The 25,037-nt window shown below is 57.8% G+C and overlaps 1 protein-coding gene across 2 annotated transcripts in view; it reads left to right on the top strand.

Annotated features, from left to right (window-relative positions):
- The window catches only part of LOC142907875 (uncharacterized), a 119,806-nt gene that overhangs the window by 71,608 nt on the left and 23,161 nt on the right, over positions 1-25,037 (top strand). The window contains exons 12-16 of one of the 2 annotated variants that reach the window (XM_076057779.1): positions 2,135-2,208; positions 7,725-8,016; positions 9,162-9,307; positions 19,369-19,488; positions 23,894-25,037. The exon at positions 23,894-25,037 is cut by the window's right edge and continues 548 nt beyond it. In XM_076057779.1, the coding sequence (XP_075913894.1) occupies positions 2,135-2,208; positions 7,725-8,016; positions 9,162-9,307; positions 19,369-19,488; positions 23,894-24,040 (779 nt within the window). In that variant the 3' untranslated portion in view covers positions 24,041-25,037. The remainder of the gene's footprint in view (positions 1-2,134; positions 2,209-7,724; positions 8,017-9,161; positions 9,308-19,368; positions 19,489-23,893) is intronic. The other variant, XM_076057778.1, reaches the window with a different exon arrangement.

Raw genomic sequence — 25,037 nt, 5'->3', positions numbered from 1 at the left:
GGCTGATGAGTCGGATGCCTTCTATGACCTGTCACAGGTGCTAGCTAAAGGCATGGGCCACATCAGCTCAATAACAACGGTAGGAGGTTGCTAGATTTTTGTGCAGCCCATGGGCTTGTAATTACCAACACGCTGTTCTGGCATCGGCGCATCCACACAACATCATGGATGCATGCTGAATCCAAGCAAGAGCATCTGCAGGACTACATAGTGACGGAACAGCGGATCCGGGCCCATGTCCTTGACACCAGGACCTACCGTGGAGCTGATCTACCCACTGACCATCGACTTGTCATCCGTAAGATGCGCCTGCCATTCTTCCACTCCGGTGGTGGGTATACACCCAGGACCCAATTCAAATCCATAGTGGCCTGGTCTCAGCTAGCTGATGAAAGTTACAAGCGAGAATTTCATCATTGCTTGCGGCTGGGGTTGGCATCGTCCCCGACTCTTCCTGATGTCGAGGGGAAATGGGCGAGGTTTAGGACTGTGGCTCCCGCAGCTGCAATGGCTGCTTTGGGTACGCGGTCCAGACCTCCCCAGAGACCCTGGCTGAGAGAGGAGGTGTTCAAGCTGCCTGAAAAAAAGCGACAGGCCCACTCTCATCATCTACAGCATCCCACATTAGAGAATGAGGAGGCTTACCGCAGCCTTCGCTCGGAGGTTCGGGGAGCCGTGAGGCGCCGCAAGGATGGGTGGTGATCGCGGGTTGCTGAGGAGATGGAATCTGCCTCAGTGGCCCGCGATCACAAATCATTGTTTATTGCCATCACAAAGTAACTTGTAGTGCCACACCTATCACCATCATTAGGGGAAAGAACGGTGATCCAATCTCTGACCCCCAGGAACAGGTTTGCAGATGTGCTGAGCATTTCTGTGAGGTCCTGGGGGAGGGGAAATCCCTCAGCCTGGAAAACATCGTGGCACAAAGTGAGGATGACCCTGCTGAGGCTGCGGTGTCTCAAATATTGGAGGAGGAAGTCACCCCCTGTGAGTGGCTGGCTGAGGTGCCATTTGTTGAGGAAGTACTGAAGGCGATCCAGAGTCTGAGACCAGGAAAAGCAGCGGGCAGAGATGATCTCCCAAGCGAAATGCTGAGGGAGGGTGGCGTTTGTGCACAGACTGCCCTATATGACATCATAACAACGGTCTGGGCCACTGGACGGGTTCCATAGGATTGGATGGATGCCCTAGTGGTCCCCCTCTTTAAGAAGGGGGACTGCACAGACTGTAACAACTACAGGGGCATCTCACTCCTCAGTGCACAGCCGGGAAAGGTCCTGGCAAGGATTATTCAACATCTCCTTGCCAGGCACGCTGAGGAGAGGCTTGCGGAGCCCCAATGCGGTTTCAGGAAAGGGCGGTCCTGCACGGATGCCATATTTTCTGTCTAGGTACCAGGCTGGCGAGGGACGCTGGTCTGGGGCGGTGCCAGGCTAGGTGGGTGGGTGAGTGAGTGGATGAGCGGGTGGATGAGCGGGTGATTGAGTGGATGAGAGGGTGAGTGAGCGGGTGAGTGATTGGGCGATTGAACGGATGAGTGAGTGGATGAGTGAGTGAGCGGGCGAGTGAGCGGGTGAGTGAGCGAGCGGGCGATTGCGCGGGTGAGCGAGCGGGCGAGTGAGCGGGTGAGTGAGCGAGCGGGTGATTGAGCGGGTGAGTGAGCGAGCGGGCGATTGAGCGGGTGAGCGAGCGGGCAAGTGAGCGGGTGAGCGAGCGGGCGAGCGAGCGGGCGAGTGAGCGGGTGAGCGAGCGGGCGAGCGAGCGGGTGAGTGAGCGAGCGGGCGATTGAGCGGGCGATTGAGCGGGCGAGTGAGCGGGTGAGTGAGCGGGCGAGTGAGCGGGCGAGTGAGCGGGTGAGTGAGCGAGCGGGCGATTGAGCGGGTGAGCGAGCGGGTGAGTGAGCGAGCGGGCGATTGAGCGGGTGAGCGAGCGGGTGAGTGAGCGAGCGGGCGATTGAGCGGGTGAGCGAGCGGGAGCGAGTGAGCGAGCGGGCGATTGAGCGGGTGAGCGAGCGGGAGTGATTGAGCGAGCGGGCGATTTGAGCGGGTGAGCTCATCCGCTCGTGCCGCACGTCTCACTGCCGTGCCCCCCCCTTGTCCCTGGCCCCCCCCCCCTCCCCCCCTCCCCCCAGGGACGTTCCCCGGTGCCCCGGGGACTCTCGGAGTGCCGCAGACGCTGATCGTGGCACAGAGCCCCGCTCTGGTGGTGAGACTCTCCACTCTCTACCCTGCCCCTCTGCTGATCTTGATTTGTTTTCGGTTTCCGCGACTTGCAGGAATCCCACAACCTTTGGTCCTTTCGGTAAAGTCCACGTCGGTAGAAATGAAATTGAAAGTGAAAGCAAAAACGAATGGCGACGTTTCGTTTGCAACACGAGCAATCATCATCATCATCGGCAATCATCATCATCGGCATCATCATCATCGGCATCATCATCATCGGCATCATCGGCATCGGCATCATCAGGTGGGGAAACCACAGCCAGACGATGTTTTGTTGTTGCTGAAGTGGGAGAGAGATGCCCGTGGCAGGAGGTTATATAGGGGAGGGACGGGGGGAGGGGCAAGGGGGGAGAGAGAGGACGGGGGGAGGGGGGCGTTGCGAGTAGAGGGACGTGAGGCTGGAAGTGGGCGGGGCTTGGAGTGGGCGGGGGCTGGAAGTTGGCGGGATTGGAAGTGGGCGGGGCTGGAAGTTGGCGGGGCTTGGAAGTGGGCGGGGCTTGGAGGTGGGCGGGGCTGGAAGTTGGCGGGGCTGAAAGTTGGCGGGGCTGGAAGTTTGGTGGGGCTGGAAGTGGGCGGGGCTGGAAGTTGGTGGGGCTGCAATTGGGCGGGGCTGGAAGTGGGCGGGGCTGAAAGTGGGCGGGGCTGGAAGTGGGCGGGGTTGGAAGTTGGCGGGGCTGGAAGTGGGCGGAGCTGGAAGTTGGCGGGGCTGAAAGTGGGCGGGGCTGGAAATGGGCGGGGCTGGAAATGGGCGGGGCTGGAAATGGGCGGGGTTGGAAGTGGGCGGGATTGGAAGTGGGCGGGGCTGGAAGTTTGGCGGGGCTGGAAGTGGGCGGTGCTGAAAGTGGGCGGGGCTGAAAGTGGGCGGGGCTGGAAGTGGGCGGGGCTGAAAGTGGGACTGGAGGTGGTAGGGGCTGAAAGTGGGCGGCGCTGGAAGTGGGCGGGACTGGAGGTGGTAGGGGCTGGAGGTGGGCGGGGCTGGAGGTGGGCGGGGCTGGAGGTGGGCGGGGCTGAAGGTGGGCGGGGCTGGAGGTGGGCGGGGCTGGAGGTGGGCGGGGCTGAAAGTGGGCGGAGTCGGAAGTGGGCGGGGCTGGAAGTGGGCGGGGCTGGAAGTTGGCGGGGCTGGAAGTTTGGCGGGGCTGGAAGTGGGCGGGGCCGGAAGTGGGTGGGGCTTGGAAGTGGGCGGGGGCTGGAAGTGGGCGGGGCTGGAAGTTGGCTGGGCTGGAAGTTGGCGAGGCCGGAAGTGGGCGGGGCTGAAAGTGGGCGGGGCTGAAAGTGGGCGGGACTCGAAGTGGGCGGGGCTCGAAGTGGGCGGGGCTGGAGGTGGGCGGGACTGGAAGTTGGCGGGGCTGGAGGTGGGCGGGGCTGGAAGTGGGCGGGGCTGGAAGTTTGGCGGGGCTGGAAGTGGGCGGGGGCTTGGAAGTGGGCGGGGCTTGGAAGTGGGCGGGGGCTTGGAGGTGGGCGGGGCTGGAAGTTTGGCGTGGGCGGGGCCGGAAGTGGGCGGGGCTTGGAAGTGGGCGGGGCTGGAAGTGGGCGGGGCTGAAAGTGGGCGGGGCTGGAAGTGGGCGAGGCTGGAGGTGGACTGGAGGTGGGCGGTTCTGGAGAAGGCGGGGCTGGAAGTGGGCGGGGCTGGAAGTGGGCGGGGCTGGAAGTGGGCGGGGCTGGAAGTGGGCTGGGCTGGAGGTGGGCGGGGGCTGAAGGTGGGCGGGGCTGGAAGTGGGCGGGGCTGGAAGTTTGGCGGGGCTGGAAGTGGGCGGGGCTGGAAGTTTTGCGGGGGCTGGAAGTGGGCGGGGCTGGAAGTTTTGCAGGGCTGGAAGTGGGCTGGGCTGGAGGTGGGCGGGGGCTGAAGGTGGGCGGGGCTGGAAGTGGGCGGCGCTGGAAGTGGGCGGGACTGGAGGTGGTAGGGGCTGGAGGTGGGCGGGGGCTGGAGGTGGGCGGGGCTGGAGGGGGGGGACGATTCGCTGATTGACCCCAGGATGTTGTCTGTTGCGTGTTGTTGCCGTCGCTTTAAGAATGTTTCTCTGTCCGTGACGTCGTCTGTTGTGGTTGCCACCAGCCTCATGGCCTCACGCGGCTCTCTCGACCCAGTGCGTGGAACTTGAAACTTGAAATGGCTATGGTAATAGGTTTTACCCCTTTTAACTGGCACAAAAAAACTGACACCTTTATTCAAGGCAGCATCGTGTTTGCAATAACCACAACACAAGCAGTCAAAATGCAAACAAAAGAGACAACTCTGATAATGATGATAATATTGGCACTGTCCTTGAATTTGGTCCAACACCAGTGGAGAGACTAAAGGGCTCTAAGAAAAGCCGTCTCGGGTGTGGACCAATCAAATTCAAGGACAGTGCCAATATTATTATTATCAGAGTTGTCTCTTTTTGTTTGCAATTTTGACTGCTTGTGTTGTGGTTATTGCAAACACGATGCTGCCTTGAATAAAGGTGTCAGTTTTTGTGCCAGTTAAAAGGGGTAAAACCTATTCCTGCATCTTGTTGCTGGCAAAGGAGGTCTCATAATTGAAATGGATACTCGGACCGCATTGTCCGCAAAGCTGTTTCTCCAAACGCGGATGAACAACCCCCTGGGGAGCCGATGAGATTCCATCACGTTACCCATGCATAGCAGCCACTTGCCCCCCCTACAGCCCTGCCAGAGGGCTACCTGGGGGAGCTTTGTCTGTGTGTGACTGCCACTTGCCCCTCCTACAGCCCTGCTAGAGAGGTTACCTGGGGGAGCTTTGTCTCTGTGTGTGTGACAGCCACTTGCCCCTCCTACAGCCCTGCTAGAGAGGTTACCTGGGGGAGCTTTGTCTGTGTGTGACAGCCACTTGCCCCTAGAGCCCTGCTAGAGGGCTACCTGGGGGAGCTTTGTCTGTGTGTGACAGCCACTTGCCCCTACTACAGCCCTGCTAGAGAAGCTACCTGGGGGAGCTTTGTCTGTGTGTGACTGCCACTTGCCCCTCCTACAGCCCTGCTAGAGAGGCTACCTGGGGGAGCTTTGTCTGTGTGTGACAGCCACTTGCCCCTACAGCCCTGCTAGAGAAGCTACCTGGGGGAGCTTTGTGTGTGTGTGACTGCCACTTGCCCCTCCTACAGCCCTGCTAGAGGGCTACCTGGGGGAGCTTTGTCTCTGTGTGTGTGACAGCCACTTGCCCCTCCTACTGCCCTGCTAGAGGCTACCTGGGGGAGCTTTGTCTGTGTGTGACAGCCACTTGCCCCTCCTACAGCCCTGCTAGAGGGCTACCTGGGGGAGCTTTGTCTGTGTGTGACAGCCACTTGCCCCTCCTAGAGCCCTGCTAGAGAGGCTACCTGGGGGAGCTTTGTCTGTGTGTGACAGCCACTTGCCCCTCCTACAGCCCTGCTAGAGAGGCTACCTGGGGGAGCTTTGTCTGTGTGTGACAGCCACTTGCCCCTACAGCCCTGCTAGAGGCTACCTGGGGGAGCTTTGTGTGTGACAGCCACTTGCCCCTCCTACAGCCCTGCTAGAGGGCTACCTGGGGGAGCTTTGTCTGTGTGTGACAGCCACTTGCCCCTCCTACAGCCCTGCTAGAGAAGCTACCTGGGGGAGCTTTGTCTGTGTGTGACAGCCACTTGCCCCTCCTACAGCCCTGCTAGAGAGGCTACCTGGGGGAGCTTTGTCTGTGTGTGACAGCCACTTGCCCCTACAGCCCTGCTAGAGGCTACCTGGGGGAGCTTTGTGTGTGACTGCCACTTTCCCCTAGAGCCCTGCTAGAGAGGCTACCTGGGGGAGCTTTGTGTGTGACAGCCACTTGCCCCTCCTACAGCCCTGCTAGAGGCTACCCGGGGGAGCTTTGTGTGTGTGTGACAGCCACTTGCCCCTAGAGCCCTGCTAGAGGCTACCTGGGGGAGCTTTGTCTGTGTGTGTGACAGCCACTTGCCCCTACTACAGCCCTGCTACAGGGCTACCTGGGGGAGCTTTGTCTGTGTGTGACAGCCACTTGCCCCTCCTAGAGCCCTGCTAGAGGCTACCTGGGGGAGCTTTGTCTGTGTGTGTGACAGCCACTTGCCCCTCCTACAGCCCTGCTAGAGGCTACCTGGGGGAGCTTTGTGTGTGACAGCCACTTGCCCCTCCTACAGCCCTGCTAGAGGGCTACCTGGGGGAGCTTTGTCTGTGTGTGACAGCCACTTGCCCCTCCTACAGCCCTGCTAGAGAAGCTACCTGGGGGAGCTTTGTCTGTGTGTGACAGCCACTTGCCCCTCCTACAGCCCTGCTAGAGAGGCTACCTGGGGGAGCTTTGTCTGTGTGTGACAGCCACTTGCCCCTACAGCCCTGCTAGAGGCTACCTGGGGGAGCTTTGTGTGTGACTGCCACTTGCCCCTAGAGCCCTGCTAGAGGCTACCTGGGGGACCTTTGTGTGTGACTGCCACTTTCCCCTAGAGCCCTGCTAGAGAGGCTACCTGGGGGAGCTTTGTGTGTGACAGCCACTTGCCCCTAGAGCCCTGCTAGAGGCTACCTGGGGGAGCTTTGTGTGTGTGTGACTGCCACTTGCCCCTCCTACAGCCCTGCTAGAGGCTACCTGGGGGAGCTTTGTCTGTGTCTGTGTGACAGCCACTTGCCCCTACAGCCCTGCTAGAGGCTACCTGGGGGAGCTTTGTGTGTGACAGCCACTTGCCCCTACTACAGCCCTGTTAGAGAGGCTACCTGGGGGAGCTTTGTCTGTGTGTGACAGCCACTTGCCCCTACAGCCCTGCTAGAGGCTACCTGGGGGAGCTTTGTGTGTGACTGCCACTTGCCCCTAGAGCCCTGCTAGAGGCTACCTGGGGGAGCTTTGTGTGTGACTGCCACTTTCCCCTAGAGCCCTGCTAGAGAGGCTACCTGGGGGAGCTTTGTGTGTGACAGCCACTTGCCCCTAGAGCCCTGCTAGAGGCTACCTGGGGGAGCTTTGTGTGTGTGTGACTGCCACTTGCCCCTCCTACAGCCCTGCTAGAGAGGCTACCTGGGGGAGCTTTGTCTGTGTCTGTGTGACAGCCACTTGCCCCTACAGCCCTGCCAGAGGGCTACCTGGGGGAGCTTTGTGTGTGACAGCCACTTGCCCCTAGAGCCCTGCTAGAGGCTACCTGGGGGAGCTTTGTGTGTGACTGCCACTTTCCCCTAGAGCCCTGCTAGAGAGGCTACCTGGGGGAGCTTTGTGTGTGACAGCCACTTGCCCCTAGAGCCCTGCTAGAGGCTACCTGGGGGAGCTTTGTGTGTGTGTGTGACAGCCACTTGCCCCTCCTACAGCCCTGCTAGAGGCTACCTGGGGGAGCTTTGTCTGTGTGTGACAGCCACTTGCCCCTACTACAGCCCTGCTAGAGGGCTACCTGGGGGAGCTTTGTGTGTGTCTGTGTGACAGCCACTTGCCCCTAGAGCCCTGCTAGAGGGCTACCTGGGGGAGCTTTGTGTGTGTCTGTGTGACTGCCACTTGCCCCTACAGCCCTGCTAGAGGCTACCTGGGTGAATCTTCACCCTCCAACTTTGCCCTTTTTTCGTCCACAGTCTGGCCTCGTCGTTGGCCCGGCCCGTCCCGTGTGCTCGGTGATGACCTCGCACCCACGGCAACAACAACAACATCAACAACATCAACAACAACATCAACAACATCAACAACAACAACATCAACAACATCAACAACAACATCAACAACAACAACAACATCAACAACAACAACAACATCAACAACAACAACATCAACAACAACATCATCAACAACATCAACAACCCACTCTACGTCTCCTTGCACCACACATCCTGGTGCCCAAGGATGAGGAGGGAGCTTCGTGCGTGCTGGGTCAGTACGCACTCAGTGTACACACTGAGTGCGTGTGTGTACACACGTACTCAGCGTGTACACACGTACGCACGTACTCAGCGTGTACACACGTACGCACGTACTCAGCGTGTACACACATACGCACGTACTCAGCGTGTACACACGTACTCAGCGTGTACACACGTACACACGTACTCAGCGTGTACGCACGTACTCAGCGTGTACGCACGTACTCAGCGTGTACACACAAACACTGTGGTTGAGTGGGTGAGTGGCTGAGTGAGTGAGACGGGTGAGTGAGTGGGTGGGTGAGTGGGTGGGTGGGTGAGCGGGTGAGTGGGTGAGTGAGTGGGTGAGTGAGTGGGTGAGTGAGTGGGTGAGTGAGTGGGTGAGTGAGTGGGTGGGTGGGTGAGTGAGTGAGTGGGTGGGCGAGTGAGTGGGTGAGTGAGTGGGTGAGTGAGTGGGTTGGTGTGTGAGTGTGTGGGTGAGCGAGTGAGTGAGTGAGCGGGTGAGTGGGTGAGTGAGTGGGTGAGTGAGTGGGTGAGTGAGTGGGTGAGTGAGTGGGTGAGTGAGTGGGTGAGTGAGCGGGTGAGTGGGTGAGTGAGTGGGTGGGTGAGTGAGTGAGTGAGTGGGTGGGTGAGTGGATTAGTGAGTGGGTGGGCGAGTGAGTGAGTGAGTGGCTGAGTGATTGAGTGGGTGGGTGGGTGAGTGGCTGAGTGGGTGGGTGGGTGAGTGGGTAAGTTAGTAGGTGAGTGGGTAAGTTAGTGGGTGAGTGGGTGAGTGAGTGGGTGGGTAGGTGGGTGGGTGAGTGGGTGAGTGAGTGGGTGAGTGGGTGGGTGGGTGAGTGAGTGAGTGAGTGGGTGAGTGGGTGAGTGAGTGGGTGAGTGAGTGGCTGAGTGGGTGAGTGGGTGAGTGGCTGAGTGGGTGAGTGAGTGGGTGGGTGAGTGAGTGGGTGGGTGAGTGAGTGGGTGAGTGAGTGGGTGAGTGAGTGAGTGGGTGAGTGAGTGGGTGGGTGAGTGGGTGGGTGAGTGGGTGGGTGGGTGGGTGAGTGAGTGAGTGGGTGAGTGGGTGAGTGAGTGAGTGGGTGAGTTAGTGGGTGAGTGGGTGAGTGAGTGGGTGGGTGTGTGTGGTGTGTGTCTGTGTGTCTGTGTGTGTGAGTGCAGACGACACGCACACACAGAGTCTCCGTGCATCTCCTCCAGCGCTGACAAAGCCGCTCCACCCTCATCGCTGTCCTTCTCCACCCACGCACACGGAGAGTGGTGGCGGTGGTGGGGGTGGTGGTGGTGGTAGCCTCAGGCCTCCAAAGGTACCGCTGCGCGCCCTTCGGCATCATCATCATCAGTAGAATCATCATCAGTATCATCATCAGAATCATCAGCATCAGAGCAGCATCATCATCAGAATCATCAGCATCATCATCAGTAGCATCATCAGAATCATCATCAGCATCATCATCAGTAGAATCATCATCAGCAGAATCATCATCAGCTTCATCACCATCATCATCAGAATCATCAGCATCAGAGCAGCATCAGAATCATCATCAGTAGAATCATCATCACTACCATCATCAGTAGAATCATCATCAGTATCATCAGTATCATCATCGGTATCATCAGCTTCATCATCAGTAGAATCATCATCAGCATCATCATCAGAATCATCATCAGCAGCAGCATCATCATCACCACCATCATCATCAGTAGAATCATCACCAGCATCATCATCAGTAGAATCATCATCAGTAGAATCATCATCTTGTAGAATCATCATCAGTAGAATCATCATCTTCAGTAGAATCATCATCATCAGTAGAATCATCATCAGTAGAATCATCATCATCAGTAGAATCATCATCTTGCAGAATCATCATCAGTAGAATCATCACCAGCATCATCATCAGTAGAATCATCATCATCAGTAGAATCATCATCTTGTAGAATCATCATCAGTAGAATCATCATCTTGTAGAATCATCATCAGTAGAATCATCATCATCAGTAGAATCATCATCATCAGTAGAATCATCATCTTGTAGAATCATCATCAGTAGAATAATCATCATCAGTAGAATCATCATCATCAGTAGAATCATCATCAGTATAATCATCATCTTGTAGAATCATCATCAGTAGAATCATCATCTTGTAGAATCATCATCATCAGTAGAATCATCATCATCAGTAGAATCATCATCATCAGTAGAATCATCATCTTGTAGAATCATCATCAGTAGAATCATCATCTTGTAGAATCATCATCATCAGTAGAATCATCATCATCAGTAGAATCATCTTGTAGAATCATCATCAGTAGAATCATCATCAGTAGAATCATCATCATCAGTAGAATCATCATCTTGTAGAATCATCATCAGTAGAATAATCATCATCAGTAGAATCATCATCAGTAGAATCATCATCATCATCAGTATAATCATCATCTTGTAGAATCATCATCATCAGTAGAATCATCATCTTGTAGAATCATCATCATCAGTAGAATCATCATCAGTAGAATAATCATCATCAGCATCACCACCGCCTCCGGCACCGTGGCCGTCACCAGCGGCGGTGGTTCCCTGGTTCCCTGGTTCCCTCCTTCCCTGGTTCCCTCCTTCCCTGGTTCCCTGGTTCCCTGGTTCCTAGGTTCCCTCCTTCCCTGGTTCCCTGGTTCCCTGGTTCCCAGGTTCCCTGGTTCCCTGGTTCCCAGGTTCCCTGGTTCCCTGGTTCCCTCCTTCCCAGGTTCCCTGGTTCCCTGGTTCCCAGGTTCCCTGGTTCCCAGGTTCCCTCCTTCCCTGGTTCCCTGGTTCCCTCCTTCCCTCCTTCCCAGGTTCCCAGGTTCCCTGGTTCCCAGGTTCCCTCCTTCCCTGGTTCCCTGGTTCCCTGCTTCCCTCCTTCCCTGGTTCCCTGGTTCCCTCCTTCCGTGGTTCCCAGGTTCCCTGGTTCCCTCCTTCCGTGGTTCCCAGGTTCCCTGGTTCCCTGGTTCCCTCCTTCCCTGGTTCCCTGGTTCCCTGGTTCCCAGGTTCCCTGGTTCCCTGGTTCCCTCCTTCCCTCCTTCCCAGGTTCCCAGGTTCCCTGGTTCCCTGGTTCCCAGGTTCCCTGGTTCCCTGGTTCCCAGGTTCCCTCCTTCCCTGGTTCCCTGGTTCCCTGGTTCCCTCCTTCCCTCCTTCCCTGGTTCCCTGGTTCCCTCCTTCCCTGGTTCCCAGGTTCCCTGGTTCCCTCCTTCCCTGGTTCCCTGGTTCCCTGGTTCCGTGGTTCCCTGGTTCCCTGGTTCCCTGGTTCCCTGGTCCCCTCCTTCCCTGGTTCCCTCCTTCCCTCCTTCCCTCCTTCCCTGGTTCCCTGGTTCCCTCCTTCCCTCCTTCCCAGGTTCCCAGGTTCCCTGGTTCCCTGGTTCCCTGGTTCCCTCCTTCCCTCCTTCCCAGGTTCCCTGGTTCCCTGGTTCCCTCCTTCCCTGGTTCCCTGGTTCCCAGGTTCCCTGGTTCCCTGGTACCTGGTTCCCTCCTTCCCTCCTTCCCTGGTTCCCTGGTTCCCAGGTTCCCTGGTTCCCTGGTTCCAAGGTTCCCTAGTTCCCTGGTTCCCAGGTTCCCTCCTTCCCTGGTTCCCTGGTTCCCTCCTTCCCAGGTTCCCAGGTTCCCTGGTTCCCAGGTTCCCAGGTTCCCTCCTTCCCTGGTTCCCTGGTTCCCTGGTTCCCTCCTTCCCTGGTTCCCTGGTTCCCTCCTTCCCTCCTTCCCTCCTTCCCTGGTTCCCTGGTTCCCTCCTTCCCTCCTTCCCAGGTTCCCAGGTTCCCTGGTTCCCTGGTTCCCTGGTTCCCAGGTTCCGTGGTTCCCTGGTTCCCTGGTTACCTACTACCCTGGTTCCCTGGTTCCGTGGTTCCCTGGTTCCCATGTTCCCTGGTTCCCTGGTTCCCTCCTTCCCTCCTTCCCAGGTTCCCAGGTTCCCTGGTTCCCAGGTTCCCTCCTTCTCTGGTTCCCTGGTTCCCAGGTTCCCAGGTTCCCTGGTTCCCTGGTTCCCTCCTTCCCTCCTTCCCTCCTTCCCAGGTTCCCTGGTTCCCAGGTTCCCTGGTTCCCTGGTTCCCAGGTTCCCTCCTTCCCTGGTTCCCTGGTTCCCTCCTTCCCAGGTTCCCAGGTTCCCTGGTTCCCAGGTTCCCTCCTTCCCTGGTTCCCTGGTTCCCTCCTTCCCTCCTTCCCTGGTTCGCTGGTTCCCTCCTTCCCTGGTTCCCAGGTTCCCTGGTTCCCTCCTTCCGTGGTTCCCAGGTTCCCTGGTTCCCAGGTTCCCTGGTTCCCTGGTTCCCTCCTTCCCTCCTTCCCAGGTTCCCTGGTTCCCAGGTTCCCTGGTTCCCTGGTTCCCTCCTTCCCTCCTTCCCAGGTTCCCAGGTTCCCTGGTTCCCTGGTTCCCAGGTTCCCTCCTTCCCTGGTTCCCTGGTTCCCTGGTTCCCTGGTTCCCAGGTTCCCTGGTTCCCTGGTTCCCTCCTTCCCTCCTTCCCTGGTTCCCTGGTTCCCTCCTTCCCTGGTTCCCAGGTTCCCTGGTTCCCTCCTTCCCTGGTTCCCTGGTTCCCTGATTCCGTGGTTCCCTGGTTCCCTCCTTCCCTCCTTCCCTGGTTCCCTCCTTCCCTCCTTCCCTGGTTCCCTGGTTCCCTCCTTCCCTCCTTTTCAGGTTCCCAGGTTCCCTGGTTCCCTGGTTCCCTGGTTCCCTCCTTCCCTCCTTCCCTGGTTCCCTGGTTCCCTCCTTCCGTCCTTCCCTCCTTCCCAGGTTCCCTGGTTCCCTGGTTCCCTGGTTCCCTCCTTCCCTGGTTCCCTGGTTCCCAGGTTCCCTGGTTCCCTCCTTCCCTCCTTCCCTGGTTCCCTGGTTCCCAGGTTCCCTGGTTCCCTGGTTCCAAGGTTCCCTAGTTCCCTGGTTCCCAGGTTCCCTCCTTCCCTGGTTCCCTGGTTCCCTGGTTCCGTGGTTCCCTGGTTCCCTGGTTCCCTGGTTCCCTCCTTCCCTGGTTCCCTGGTTTCCTCCTTCCCTCCTTCCCTCCTTCCCTCCTTCCCTGGTTCCCTGGTTCCCTCCTTCCCTCCTTCCCAGGTTCCCTGGTTCCCTGGTTCCCTGGTTCCCTGGTTCCCAGGTTCCCTGGTTCCCTGGTTCCCTGGTTCCCTCCTTCCCAGGTTCCCAGGTTCCCTGGTTCCCAGGTTCCCTGGTTCCCTCCTTCCCAGGTTCCCAGGTTCCCTCGTTCCCTGGTTCCCTGGTTCCCTCCTTCCCTGGTTCCCAGGTTCCCTGGTTCCCTCCTTCCCTGGTTCCCTGGTTCCCAGGTTCCCTCCTTCCCTCCTTCCCAGGTTCCCAGGTTCCCTGGTTCCCTGGTTCCCTCCTTCCCTGGTTCCCTGGTTCCCTGGTTCCTTCCTTCCCAGGTTCCCTGGTTCCCTGGTTCCCTCCTTCCCTGGTTCCCAGGTTCCCTGGTTCCCTCCTTCCCTGGTTCCCTGGTTCCCTGGTTCCGTGGTTCCCTGGTTCCCTGGTTACCTGGTTCCCTGGTTCCGTGGTTACCTGGTTCCCTGGTTCCCTGGTTCCGTGGTTCCCTCCTTCCCAGGTTCCCAGGTTCCCAGGTTCCCTGGTTCCCTGGTTCCCTCCTTCCCAGGTTCCCTGGTTCCCTCCTTCCCTGGTTCCCTCCTTCCCTGGTTCCCTGGTTCCTGGTTCCCAGGTTCCCTGGTTCCCTGGTTCCCTGGTTTCCTCCTTCCCTGGTTCCCTGGTTCCCTGGTTCCTGGTTCCCTGGTTCCCTGGGTCCCTGCTTCCCTGGTTCCCTCCTTCCCTGGTTCCCTGCTCCCTGGTTCCCTGGTTCCTGGTTCCCAGGTTCCCAGGTTCCCTGGTTCCCTCCTTCCCTGGTTCCCTGGTTCCCTGGTTCCCAGGTTCCCTCCTTCCCTGGTTCCCAGGTTCCCTGGTTCCGTGGTTCCCTGGATCCCTCCTTCCCTGGTTCCCAGGTTCCGTGGTTCCCTGGGTTCCCTGGGTTCCCTGCTCCCTGCTCCCTCCTTCCCTGGTTCCCTGCTCCCCTTCTCCCCTGGTTCCCAGGTTCCCTGGTTCCCAGGTTCCCTGGTTCCCTGGTTCCCTCCTTCCCTGGTTCCCAGGTTCCCTGGTTCCCTCCTTCCCTGGTTCCCTGGTTCCCTGGTTCCCTGGTTCCCAGGTTCCCTCCTTCCCTCCTTCCCAGGTTCCCAGGTTCCCAGGTTCCCTGGTTCCCTGGTTCCCTCCTTCCCTGGTTCCCTGGTTCCCTGGTTCCTTCCTTCCCAGGTTCCCTGGTTCCCTCCTTCCCTGGTTCCCTGGTTCCCTCCTTCCCTCCTTCCCTCCTTCCCTGGTTCCCTGGTTCCCTCCTTCCCTCCTTCCCAGGTTCCCAGGTTCCCTGGTTCCCTGGTTCCCAGGTTCCCAGGTTCCCTGGTTCCCTGGTTCCCTGGTTCCCAGGTTCCCTGGTTCCGTGGTTCCCTGGTTCCCTGGTTACCTGCTACCCTGCTTCCCTGGTTCCGTGGTTCCCTGGTTCCCATGTTCCCTGGTTCCCTGGTTCCCTGGTTCCCTCCTTCCCTCCTTCCCAGGTTCCCAGGTTCCCTGGTTCCCAGGTTCCCTCCTTCCCTGGTTCCCTGGTTCCCAGGTTCCCAGGTTCCCTGGTTCCCTGGTTCCCTCCTTCCCAGGTTCCCTGGTTCCCAGGTTCCCTGGTTCCCTGGTTCCCAGGTTCCCTCCTTCCCTGGTTCCCTGGTTCCCTCCTTCCCAGGTTCCCAGGTTCCCTGGTTCCCAGGTTCCCTCCTTCCCTGGTTCCCTGGTTCCCTGGTTCCCTCCTTCCCTCCTTCCCTGGTTCCCTGGTTCCCTCCTTCCCTGGTTCCCAGGTTCCCTGGTTCCCTCCTTCCGTGGTTCCCAGGTTCCCTGGTTCCCAGGTTCCCTGGTTCCCTGGTTCCCTCCTTCCCTCCTTCCCAGGTTCCTTGGTTCCCAGGTTCCCTGGTTCCCTGGTTCCCTCCTTCCCTCCTTCCCAGGTTCCCAGGTTCCCTGGTTCCCTGGTTCCCAGGTTCCCTGGTTCCCAGGTTCCCTCCTTCCCTGGTTCCCTGGTTCCCAGGTTCCCAGGTTCCCTGGTTCCCTGGTTCCCTCCTTCCCTCCTTCCCTGGTTCCCTCCTTCCCTGGTTCCCAGGTGCCCTGGTTCCCTCCTTCCCTGGTTCCGTGGTTCCCTGGTTCCCTGGTTCCCTCCTTCCCTCCTTCCCTGGTTCCCTCCTTCCCTCCTTCCCTCCTTCCCTGGTTCCCTGGTTCCCTCCTTCCCTCCTTCCCAGGTTCCCAGGTTCCCTGGTTCCCTGGTTCCCTCCTTCCCTCCTTCCCTGGTTCCCTGGTTCCCTCCTTCCCTCCTTCCCTCCTTCCCAGGTTCCCTGGTTCCCTGGTTCCCTGGTTCCCAGGTTCCCTGGTTCCCTGGTTCCCTCCTTCCCTCCTTCCCTGGTTCCCTGGTTCCCAGGTTCCCTGGTTCCCTGGTTCCAAGGTTCCCTAGTTCCCTGGTTCCCAGGTTCCCTCCTTCCCTGGTTCCCTGGTTCCCTGGTTCCGTGGTTCCCTGGTTCCCTGGTTCCCTCCTTCCCTGGTTCCCTGGTTTCCTCCTTCCCTCCTTCCCTCCTTCCCTCCTTCCCTGGTTCCCTGGTTCCCTCCTTCCCTCCTTCCCAGCTTCCCTGGTTCCCTGGTTCCCTGGTTCCCAGGTTCCCAGGTTCCCTGGTTCCCTGGTTCCCTCCTTCCCAGGTTCCCAGGTTCCCTGGTTCCCAGGTTCCCTGGTTCCCTCCTTCCCAGGTTCCCAGGTTCCCTCGTTCCCTGGTTCCCTGGTTCCCCCCTTCCCTGGTTCCCAGGTTCCCTGGTTCCCTCCTTCCCTGGTTCCCTGGTTCCCTGGTTCCCTGGTTCCCAGGTTCCCTCCTTCCCTCCTTCCCAGGTTCCCAGGTTCCCAGGTTCCCTGGTTCCCTGGTTCCCTCCTTCCCTGGTTCCCTGGTTCCCTGGTTCCTTCCTTCCCAGGTTCCCTGGTTCCTCCTTCCCTGGTTCCCAGGTTCCCTGGTTCCCTCCTTCCCTGGTTCCCTGGTTCCCTGGTTCCGTGGTTCCCTGGTTCCCTGGTTACCTGGTTCCGTGGTTCCCTGGTTCCCTGGTTCCGTGGTTCCCTCCTTCCCAGGTTCCCAGGTTCCCAGCTTCCCTGGTTCCCTGGTTCCCTCCTTCCCAGGTTCCCTGGTTCCCTCCTTCCCTGGTTCCCTCCTTCCCTGGTTCCCTGGTTCCTGGTTCCCAGGTTCCCTGGTTCCCTGGTTCCCTCCTTCCCTGGTTCCCTGGTTCCCTGGTTCCTGGTTCCCTGGTTCCCTGGGTCCCTGCTTCCCTGGTTCCCTCCTTCCCTGGTTCCCTGCTCCCTGGTTCCCTGGTTCCTGGTTCCCAGGTTCCCTGGTTCCCTCCTTCCCTGGTTCCCTGGTTCCCAGGTTCCCTCCTTCCCTGGTTCCCAGGTTCCCAGGTTCCCTGGTTCCGTGGTTCCCTGGATCCCTCCTTCCCTGGTTCCCAGGTTCCGTGGTTCCCTGGGTTCCCTGCTCCCTGCTCCCTCCTTCCCTGGTTCCCTGCTCCCCTTCTCCCCTGGTTCCCAGGTTCCCTGGTTCCCAGGTTCCCTGGTTCCCTGGTTCCCTCCTTCCCTGGTTCCCAGGTTCCCTGGTTCCCTCCTTCCCTGGTTCCCTGGTTCCCTGGTTCCCAGGTTCCCTCCTTCCCTCCTTCCCAGGTTCCCAGGTTCCCTGGTCCCTGGTTCCCTCCTTCCCTGGTTCCCTGGTTCCCTGGTTCCTTCCTTCCCAGGTTCCCTGGTTCCCTGGTTCCCTCCTTCCCTGGTTCCCAGGTTCCCTGGTTTCCTCCTTCCCTGGTTCCGTGGTTCCCTGGTTCCGTGGTTCCCTGGTTCCCTGGTTCCCTGGTTCCGTGGTTCCCTCCTTCCCAGGTTCCCAGGTTCCCAGGTTCCCTGGTTCCCTGGTTCCCTCCTTCCCAGGTTCCCTGGTTCCCTCCTTCCCTGGTTCCCTCCTTCCCTGGTTCCCTGGTTCCTGGTTCCCAGGTTCCCTGGTTCCCTGGTTCCCTCCTTCCCTGGTTCCCTGCTCCCTGGTTCCCTGGTTCCTGGTTCCCAGGTTCCCAGGTTCCCTGGTTCCCTCCTTCCCTGGTTCCCTGGTTCCCAGGTTCCCTCCTTCCCTGGTTCCCAGGTTCCCAGGTTCCCTGGTTCCGTGGTTCCCTGGATCCCTCCTTCCCTGGTTCCCAGGTTCCGTGGTTCCCTGGGTTCCCTGCTCCCTGCTCCCTCCTTCCCTGGTTCCCTGCTCCCCTTCTCCCCTGGTTCCCAGGTTCCCTGGTTCCCAGGTTCCCAGGTTCCCAGGTTCCCTGGTTCCCAGGTTCCCTGGTTCCCTCCTTCCCCGGTTCCCTGGTTCCCTCCTTCCCTGGTTCCCTGGTTTCCTGGATCCCTCCTTCCCTGGTTCCCTGGTTTCCTGGATCCCTCCTTCCCTGGTTCCCTCCTTCCCCGGTTCCCTGGTTCCCTCCTTCCCCGGTTCCCTGGTTCCCTCCTTCCCTGGTTCCCTCCTTCCCTGGTTCCCAGGTTCCCTGGTTCCCTGGTTCCCTGGATCCCTCCTTCCCTGGATCCCTCCTTCCCTGGATCCCTGGTTCCCAGGTTACCTGGTTACCTGGTTCCCCGGTTCCCTGGTTCCCTGGTTCCGTGGTTCCCTGGTTCCCTCCTTCCCTGGTTCCCTGGTTCCCTCCTTCCCTGGTTCCCTGATTCCCTGGTTCCCTGGTTCCCAGGTTCCCTCCTTCCCTGGGTTCCTGGTTCCCTGGTTCCCTCCTTCCCTGGTTCCCTCCTTCCCTGGTTCCCTGGTTCCCAGGTTCCCTGGTTCCGTGGTTCCCTGGTCCCCAGGTTCCCTCCTTCCCAGGTTCCCTGGTTCCCAGGTTCCCTCCTTCCCTGGTTCCCTGGTTCCCCGGTTCCCTGGTTCCCTCCTTCCCTGGTTCCCTGGTTCCCTGGTTCCCCGGTTCCCTGGTTCCCTGGTTCCCAGGTTCCCTGGTTCCCTCCTTCCCTGGTTCCCTCCTTCCCTGGTTCCCTGGTTCCCAGGTTCCCTGGTTCCCTGGTCCCCAGGTTCCCTTCTCCCCTGGTTCCCAGGTTCCCTGGTTCCCTCCTTCCCTGGTTCCCTGGTTCCCAGGTTCCCTGGTTCCGTGGTTCCCAGGTTCCCTTCTCCCCTGGTTCCCCTGGTTCCCTGGTTCCCCGGTTCCCAGGTTCCCTGGTTCCGTGGTTCCCAGTTTCCCTTCTCCCCTGGTTCCCCTGGTTCCCTGGTTCCCAGGCTCCCTGCTCCCTCCGTTCCCTGGTTCCGTGGTTCCCTCCTTCCCTGGTTCCCTGATTCCCTGGTTCCCTGGTTCCCAGGTTCCCTTCTCCCCTGGGTTCCTGGTTCCTTGGTTCCCTGGTTCCCTCCTTCCCTGGTTCACTCCTTCCCTCCTTCCCTGGTTCCATGGTTCCCAGGTTCCCTGGTTCCCTGGTTCCCAGGTTCCCTTCTTCCCTGGTTCCCAGGTTCCCTGGTTCCCTCCTTCCCTGGTTCCCTCCTTCCCTGGTTCCCAGGTTCCCTGGTTCCCAGGTTCCCTGGTTCCCTGGTTCCCAGGTTCCCTTCTCCCCTGGTTCCCTGGTTCCCAGGTTCCCTGGTTCCCTGGTTCCCTTCTCCCCTGGTTCCCTCTTTCCCTGGTTTCCAGGTTCCCAGGTTCCCTGGTTCCCTCCTTCCCTGGTTCCCTCCTTCCCTGGTTCCCAGGTTCCCTGGTTCCCAGGTTCCCTTCTCCCCTGGTTTCCTCTTTCCCTGGTTCCCAGGTTCCCTGGTTCCCTCCTTCCCTGGTTCCCTCCTTCCCTGGTTTCCTGGTTCCCTGGTTCCCTGGTTCCCAGGTTCCCTGGTTCCTTCCTTCCCTGGTTCCCTCCTTCCCTGGTTCCCTGGTTCCCTGGTTCCCAGGTTCCCTTCTCCCCTGGTTCCCTGGTTCCCAGGTTCCCTCCTTCCCTGGTTCCCAGGTTCCCTGGTTCCCAGGTTCCCTTCTCCCCTGGTTCCCTCCTTCCCTGGTTCCCAGGTTCCCTGGTTCCCTGCTCCCTCCTTCCCTGGTTCCGTGGTTCCCTCCTTCCCTGGTTCCTTGATTCCCTGGTTCCCTGGTTCCCTCCTTCCCTGGTTCCCTGGTTCCCTGGTTCCCAGGTTCCCAGGTTCCCTTCTCCCCTGGGTTCCTGGTTCCCCGGTTCCCTCCTTCCCTGGTTCCCTCCTTCCCTGGTTCCCTGCTCCCCTGCTCCCTCCTTCCCTGGTTCCCTCCTTCCCTGGTTCCCTGGTTCCCAGGTTCCGTGGTTCCGTGTTCCCGCGTTGCCGTGTGCTGATTGTGGCTGGCCCCCCGCCCCCCGCCGCCCCAGGAGTCACGGCGTTTCGTTCACATCTCAGCCGAGCAGAAGCGCAGATTCAACATCAAGGCCGGCCTGGAGACCCTCAACTCCTTCGTTTCTCCTTCGCTCTCCACTCATTCCCAGCTCAAGGTGAGTGACACACAGAGATCCCTCAACTCCTTCACTCTCCACTCATTCCCAGCTCAAGGTGAGTAACACATGGAGACATCTCAACTCATTCACTCTCCACTCATTCCCAGCTCAAGGTGAGTGACACACGGAGACCCCTCAACTCCTTCACTCTCCACTCATTTCCCAGCTCAAGGTGACACACGGAGACCCCTCAACTCCTTCACTGTCCACTCATTCCCCAGCTCAAGGTGAGTGACACACAAAGACCCCTCAACTCCTTCGTTTCTCCTTCGCTCTTCACTCATTCCCAGCTCAAGGTGAGTGACACACAGAGATCCCTCAACTCATTCGTTTCTCCTTCGCTCTCCACTCATTCCCCAGCTCAAGGTGAGTGACACACAGAGATCCCTCAACTCCTTCGTTTATCCTTCGCTCTCCACTCATTCCCCAGCTCAAGGTAAGTGACACGCGGAGACCTCTCAACTCCTTCGTTTCTCCTTTGCTCTCCACTCATTCCCTGCTCAAGGTGAGTGATGCACAGAGATCCCTCAACTCATTCGTTTCTCCTTCGCTCTCCACTCATTCCCTGCTCAAGGTGAGTGACGCACAGAGACCCCTCAACTCCTTCATTTCTCCTTCGCTCTCCACTCATTCCCCAGCTCAAGGTGAGTGACACACAAAGACCCCTCAACTCCTTCGTTTCTCCTTCGCTCTTCACTCATTCCCAGCTCAAGGTGAGTGACACACAGAGATCCCTCAACTCATTAGTTTCTCCTTCGCTCTCCACTCATTCCCCAGCTCAAGGTGAGTGACACACAGAGATCCCTCAACTCCTTCGTTTATCCTTCGCTCTCCACTCATTCCCCAGCTCAAGGTGAGTGACACGCGGAGACCTCTCAACTCCTTCGTTTCTCCTTCGCTCTCCACTCATTCCCAGCTAAAGGTGAGAGACACACGGAGACCCCTCAACTCCATTGTTTCTCCTTCGCTCTCCACTCATTCCCCAGCTCAAGGTGAGTGACACACAAAGACCCCTCAACTCCTTCGTTTCTCCTTCGCTCTTCACTCATTCCCAGCTCAAGGTGAGTGACACACAGAGATCCCTCAACTCATTCGTTTCTCCTTCGCTCTCCACTCATTCCCCAGCTCAAGGTGAGTGACACACAGAGATCCCTCAACTCCTTCATTTATCCTTCGCTCTCCACTCATTCCCCAGCTCAAGGTAAGTGACACGCGGAGACCTCTCAACTCCTTCGTTTCTCCTTTGCTCTCCACTCATTCCCTGCTCAAGGTGAGTGATGCACAGAGATCCCTCAACTCATTCGTTTCTCCTTCGCTCTCCACTCATTCCCTGCTCAAGGTGAGTGACGCACAGAGACCCCTAACTCCTTCATTTCTCCTTCGCTCTCCACTCATTCCCCAGCTCAAGGTGAGTGACACACAAAGACCCCTCAACTCCTTCGTTTCTCCTTCGCTCTTCACTCATTCCCAGCTCAAGGTGAGTGACACACAGAGATCCCTCAACTCATTAGTTTCTCCTTCGCTCTCCACTCATTCCCCAGCTCAAGGTGAGTGACACGCGCAGACCTCTCAACTCCTTCGTTTCTCCTTCGCTCTCCACTCATTCCCAGCTCAAGGTGAGAGACACACGGAGACCCCTCAACTCCATTGTTTCTCCTTCGCTCTCCACTCATTCCCCAGCTCAAGGTGACACACGGAGACCCCTCAACTCCTTCACTGTCCACTCATTCCCAGCTCAAGGTGACACACGGAGACCCCTCAACTCCTTCACTGTCCACTCATTCCCAGCTCAAGGTGACACACGGAGACCCCTCAACTCCTTCACTGTCCACTCATTCCCCAGCTCAAGGTGACACACAGAGACCCCTCAACTCCTTCACTGTCCACTCATTCCCCAGCTCAAGGTGACACACGGAGACCCCTCAACTCCTTCACTCTCTACTCATTCCCCAGCTCAAGGTGACACACGGAGACCTCTCAACTCCTTCACTGTCCACTCATTCCCCAGCTCAAGGTGAGACACACAGAGACCCCTCAACTCCTTCACTGTCCACTCATTCCCCAGCTCAAGGTGAGTGACACACAGAGATCCCTCAACTCATTCGTTTCTCCTTCGCTCTCCACTCATTCCCCAGCTCAAGGTGAGTAACACACGGAGACCTCTCAACTCATTCACTGTCCACTCATTCCCAGCTCACGGTGACACACGGAGACCCCTCAACTCCTTCACTGTCCACTCATTCTCCAGCTCAAGGTGAGTGACACGCGGAGACCTCTCAACTCATTCGTTTCTCCTTCGCTCTCCACTCATTCCCAGCTCAAGGTGAGTGACACACAAAGACCCCTCAACTCCTTCGTTTCTCCTTCGCTCTTCACTCATTCCCAGCTCAAGGTGAGTGACACACAGAGATCCCTCAACTCATTCGTTTCTCCTTCGCTCTCCACTCATTCCCCAGCTCAAGGTGAGTGACACACAGAGATCCCTCAACTCCTTCGTTTATCCTTCGCTCTCCACTCATTCCCCAGCTCAAGGTGAGTGACACGCGCAGACCTCTCAACTCCTTCGTTTCTCCTTCGCTCTCCACTCATTCCCAGCTCAAGGTGAGAGACACACGGAGACCCCTCAACTCCATTGTTTCTCCTTCGCTCTCCACTCATTCCCCAGCTCAAGGTGAGTAACACACAGAGACCCCTCAACTCCTTCACTGTCCACTCATTCCCAGCTCAAGGTGACACACGGAGACCCCTCAACTCCTTCACTGTCCACTCATTCCCCAGCTCAAGGTGACACACGGAGACCCCTCAACTCCTTCACTGTCCACTCATTCCCCAGCTCAAGGTGACACACGGAGACCCCTCAACTCCTTCACTGTCCACTCATTCACCAGCTCAAGGTGAGACACAGAGACCCCTCAACTCCTTCACTGTCCACTCATTCCCCAGCTCAAGGTGACACACGGAGACCCCTCAACTCCTTCACTGTCCACTCATTCCCCAGCTCAAGATGACACACACGGAGACCCCTCAACTCCTTCACTGTCCACTCATTCCCCAGCTCAAGGTGAGTGACACACAGAGATCCCTCAACTCCTTCACTGTCCACTCATTCCCCCAGCTCAAGGTGAGTAACACACGGAGATCCCTCAACTCCTTCACTGTCCACTCATTCCCCCAGCTCAAGGTGACACACGGAGACCCCTCAACTCCTTCACTGTCCACTCATTCCCCAGCTCAAGGTGACACACAGAGACCCCTCAACTCCTTCACTGTCCACTCATTCCCCCAGCTCAAGGTGAAACACACGGAGACCCCTCAACTCCTTCACTGTCCACTCATTCCCCAGCTCCAGGTGAGACACACGGAGACCCCTCAACTCCTTCACTGTCCACTCATTCCCCAGCTCAAGGTGAGACACACGGAGACCCCTCAACTCCTTCACTGTCCACTCATTCCCCAGCTCAAGGTGACACACATGGAGACCCCTCAACTCCTTCACTGTCCACTCATTCCCCAGCTCAAGGTGACACACGGAGACCCCTCAACTCCTTCACTGTCCACTCATTCCCCAGCTCAAGGTGACACACGGAGACCCCTCAACTCCTTCGTTTCTCCTTCGCTGTCCACTCATTCCAGCTCTATGTGTCTGTGTGTGTCTGTGTGTGTGTCTCTGTGTGTGTATGTGTGTGTGTCTCTATGGGTGTCTATGTGTCTGTGTGTGTCTGTGTGTGTGTCTCTATGGGTGTCTATGTGTCTGTGTGTCTCTGTGTGTGTGTCTGTGTGTGTGTCTCTGTGTCTATGTGTGTGTGTCTCTATGTGTCTCTGTGTGTGTGTGTGTGTCTGTGTGTGTGTCTCTGTGTGTGTGTCTCTATGTGTGTGTCTGTGTGTGTGTCTGTGTGTGTGTGTGTCTGTGTGTGTGTGTCTGTGTGTGTGTGTCTATGTGTGTCTGTGTGTGTGTGTCTATGTGTGTCTGTGTGTGTGTGTCTATGTGTGTCTGTGTGTGTGTGTAAGTGAGCAAGGCTGCTACACTCCACAAGACTGTGGCTCAGATCGGCAAGCTGCAGTGTCTCTGTGTGTGTGTCTGTGTGTGTGTCTCTGTGTGTCTCTATGTGTGTGTGTCTGTGTGTGTGTGTGTCTATGTGTCTCTGTGTGTGTCTGTGTGTGTGTCTCTCTGTGTGTGTCTGTGTGTGTGTGTGTCTGTGTGTGTGTCTATGTGTGTGTGTCTATGTGTGTGTGTGTCTGTGTGTGTCTCTGTGTGTGTGTGTCTCTGTGTGTCTGTGTGTCTGTGTGTGTGTGTCTGTGTGTGTGTCTCTGTGTGTGTGTCTGTGTGTGTGTCTGTGTGTGTGTGTGTCTCTGTGTGTGTGTGTGTCTATGTATGTCTATGTGTGTCTGTGTGTGTGTGTAGGTGAGCAAGGCTGCTACACTCCACAAGACTGTGGCTCACATCGGCAAGCTGCAGTGTCTCTATGTGTGTGTGTGTCTGTGTGTGTGTCTCTATATCTATGTGTCTATGTGTGTCTCTGTGTGTGTCTCTCTATGTCTGTGTAGGTGAGCAAGGCTGCTACACTCCACAAGACTGTGGCTCACATCGGCAAGCTGCAGTGTCTCTGTGTGTGTGTGTGTGTCTCTGTGTGTGTCTTTATATCTATGTGTGTGTGTGTCTCTGTGTGTGTGTGTCTCTGTGTGTGTGTCTCTGTGTGTGTGTCTCTGTGTGTGTGTCTCTGTGTGTGTGTCTCTGTGTGTGTGTCTCTGTGTGTGTGTCTCTGTGTGTGTCTCTATGTGTGTGCCTGTGTGTGTGTGTCTATGTGTCTCTATGTGTGTCTGTGTGTGTGTGTCTCTATGTGTGTGTGTGTCTTTGTGTGTGTGTGTCTCTGTGTGTGTGTGTGTCTGTGTGTGTGTCTCTATGTCTATGTGTCTGTGTGTGTGTCTCTATGTGTGTCTATGTGTCTGTGTAGGTGAGCAAGGCTGCTACACTCCACAAGACTGTGGCTCACATCGGCAAGCTGCAGTGTCTCTATGTGTGTGTGTGTCTCTATGTGTGTGTGTCTGTGTGTGTGTCTGTGTGTGTGTGTGTCTGTGTGTGTGTGTGTCTCTGTGTGTGTGTGTCTGTGTGTGTGTGTGTCTCTGTGTGTGTCTCTATGTCTATGTGTGTGTGTCTCTGTGTGTGTGTCTGTGTGTGTGTCTGTGTGTGTGTCTCTATGTCTATGTGTGTGTCTATGTGTGTGTGTGTGTGTCTGTGTGTGTGTCTCTGTGTGTGTGTGTGTGTCTCTGTGTGTGTCTCTCTATGTGTGTGTGTGTAGGTGAGCAAGGCTGCTACACTCCACAAGACTGTGGCTCACATCGGCAAGCTGCAGTGTCTCTGTGTGTGTGTGTCTGTGTGTGTGTCTCTGTGTGTGTGTGTCTCTGTGTGTGTGTCTGTGTGTGTGTGTCTGTGTGTGTGTGTCTCTATGTGTGTCTATGTGTCTGTGTAGGTGAGCAAGGCTGCTACACTCCACAAGACTGTGGCTCACATCGGCAAGCTGCAGTGTCTCTGTGTGTGTGTGTCTGTG

The sequence above is a fragment of the Petromyzon marinus genome, chromosome 84 (assembly GCF_048934315.1).
Source record: "Petromyzon marinus isolate PM22_M1 ecotype Great Lakes invasive population chromosome 84, UKy_Petmar_22M1.pri1.0, whole genome shotgun sequence".
Lineage (NCBI taxonomy): Eukaryota > Metazoa > Chordata > Hyperoartia > Petromyzontiformes > Petromyzontidae > Petromyzon > Petromyzon marinus.
The sequence above is the reverse complement of the archived record's forward strand: the minus strand, read 5'-3'. Positions and strand labels throughout refer to the sequence as shown.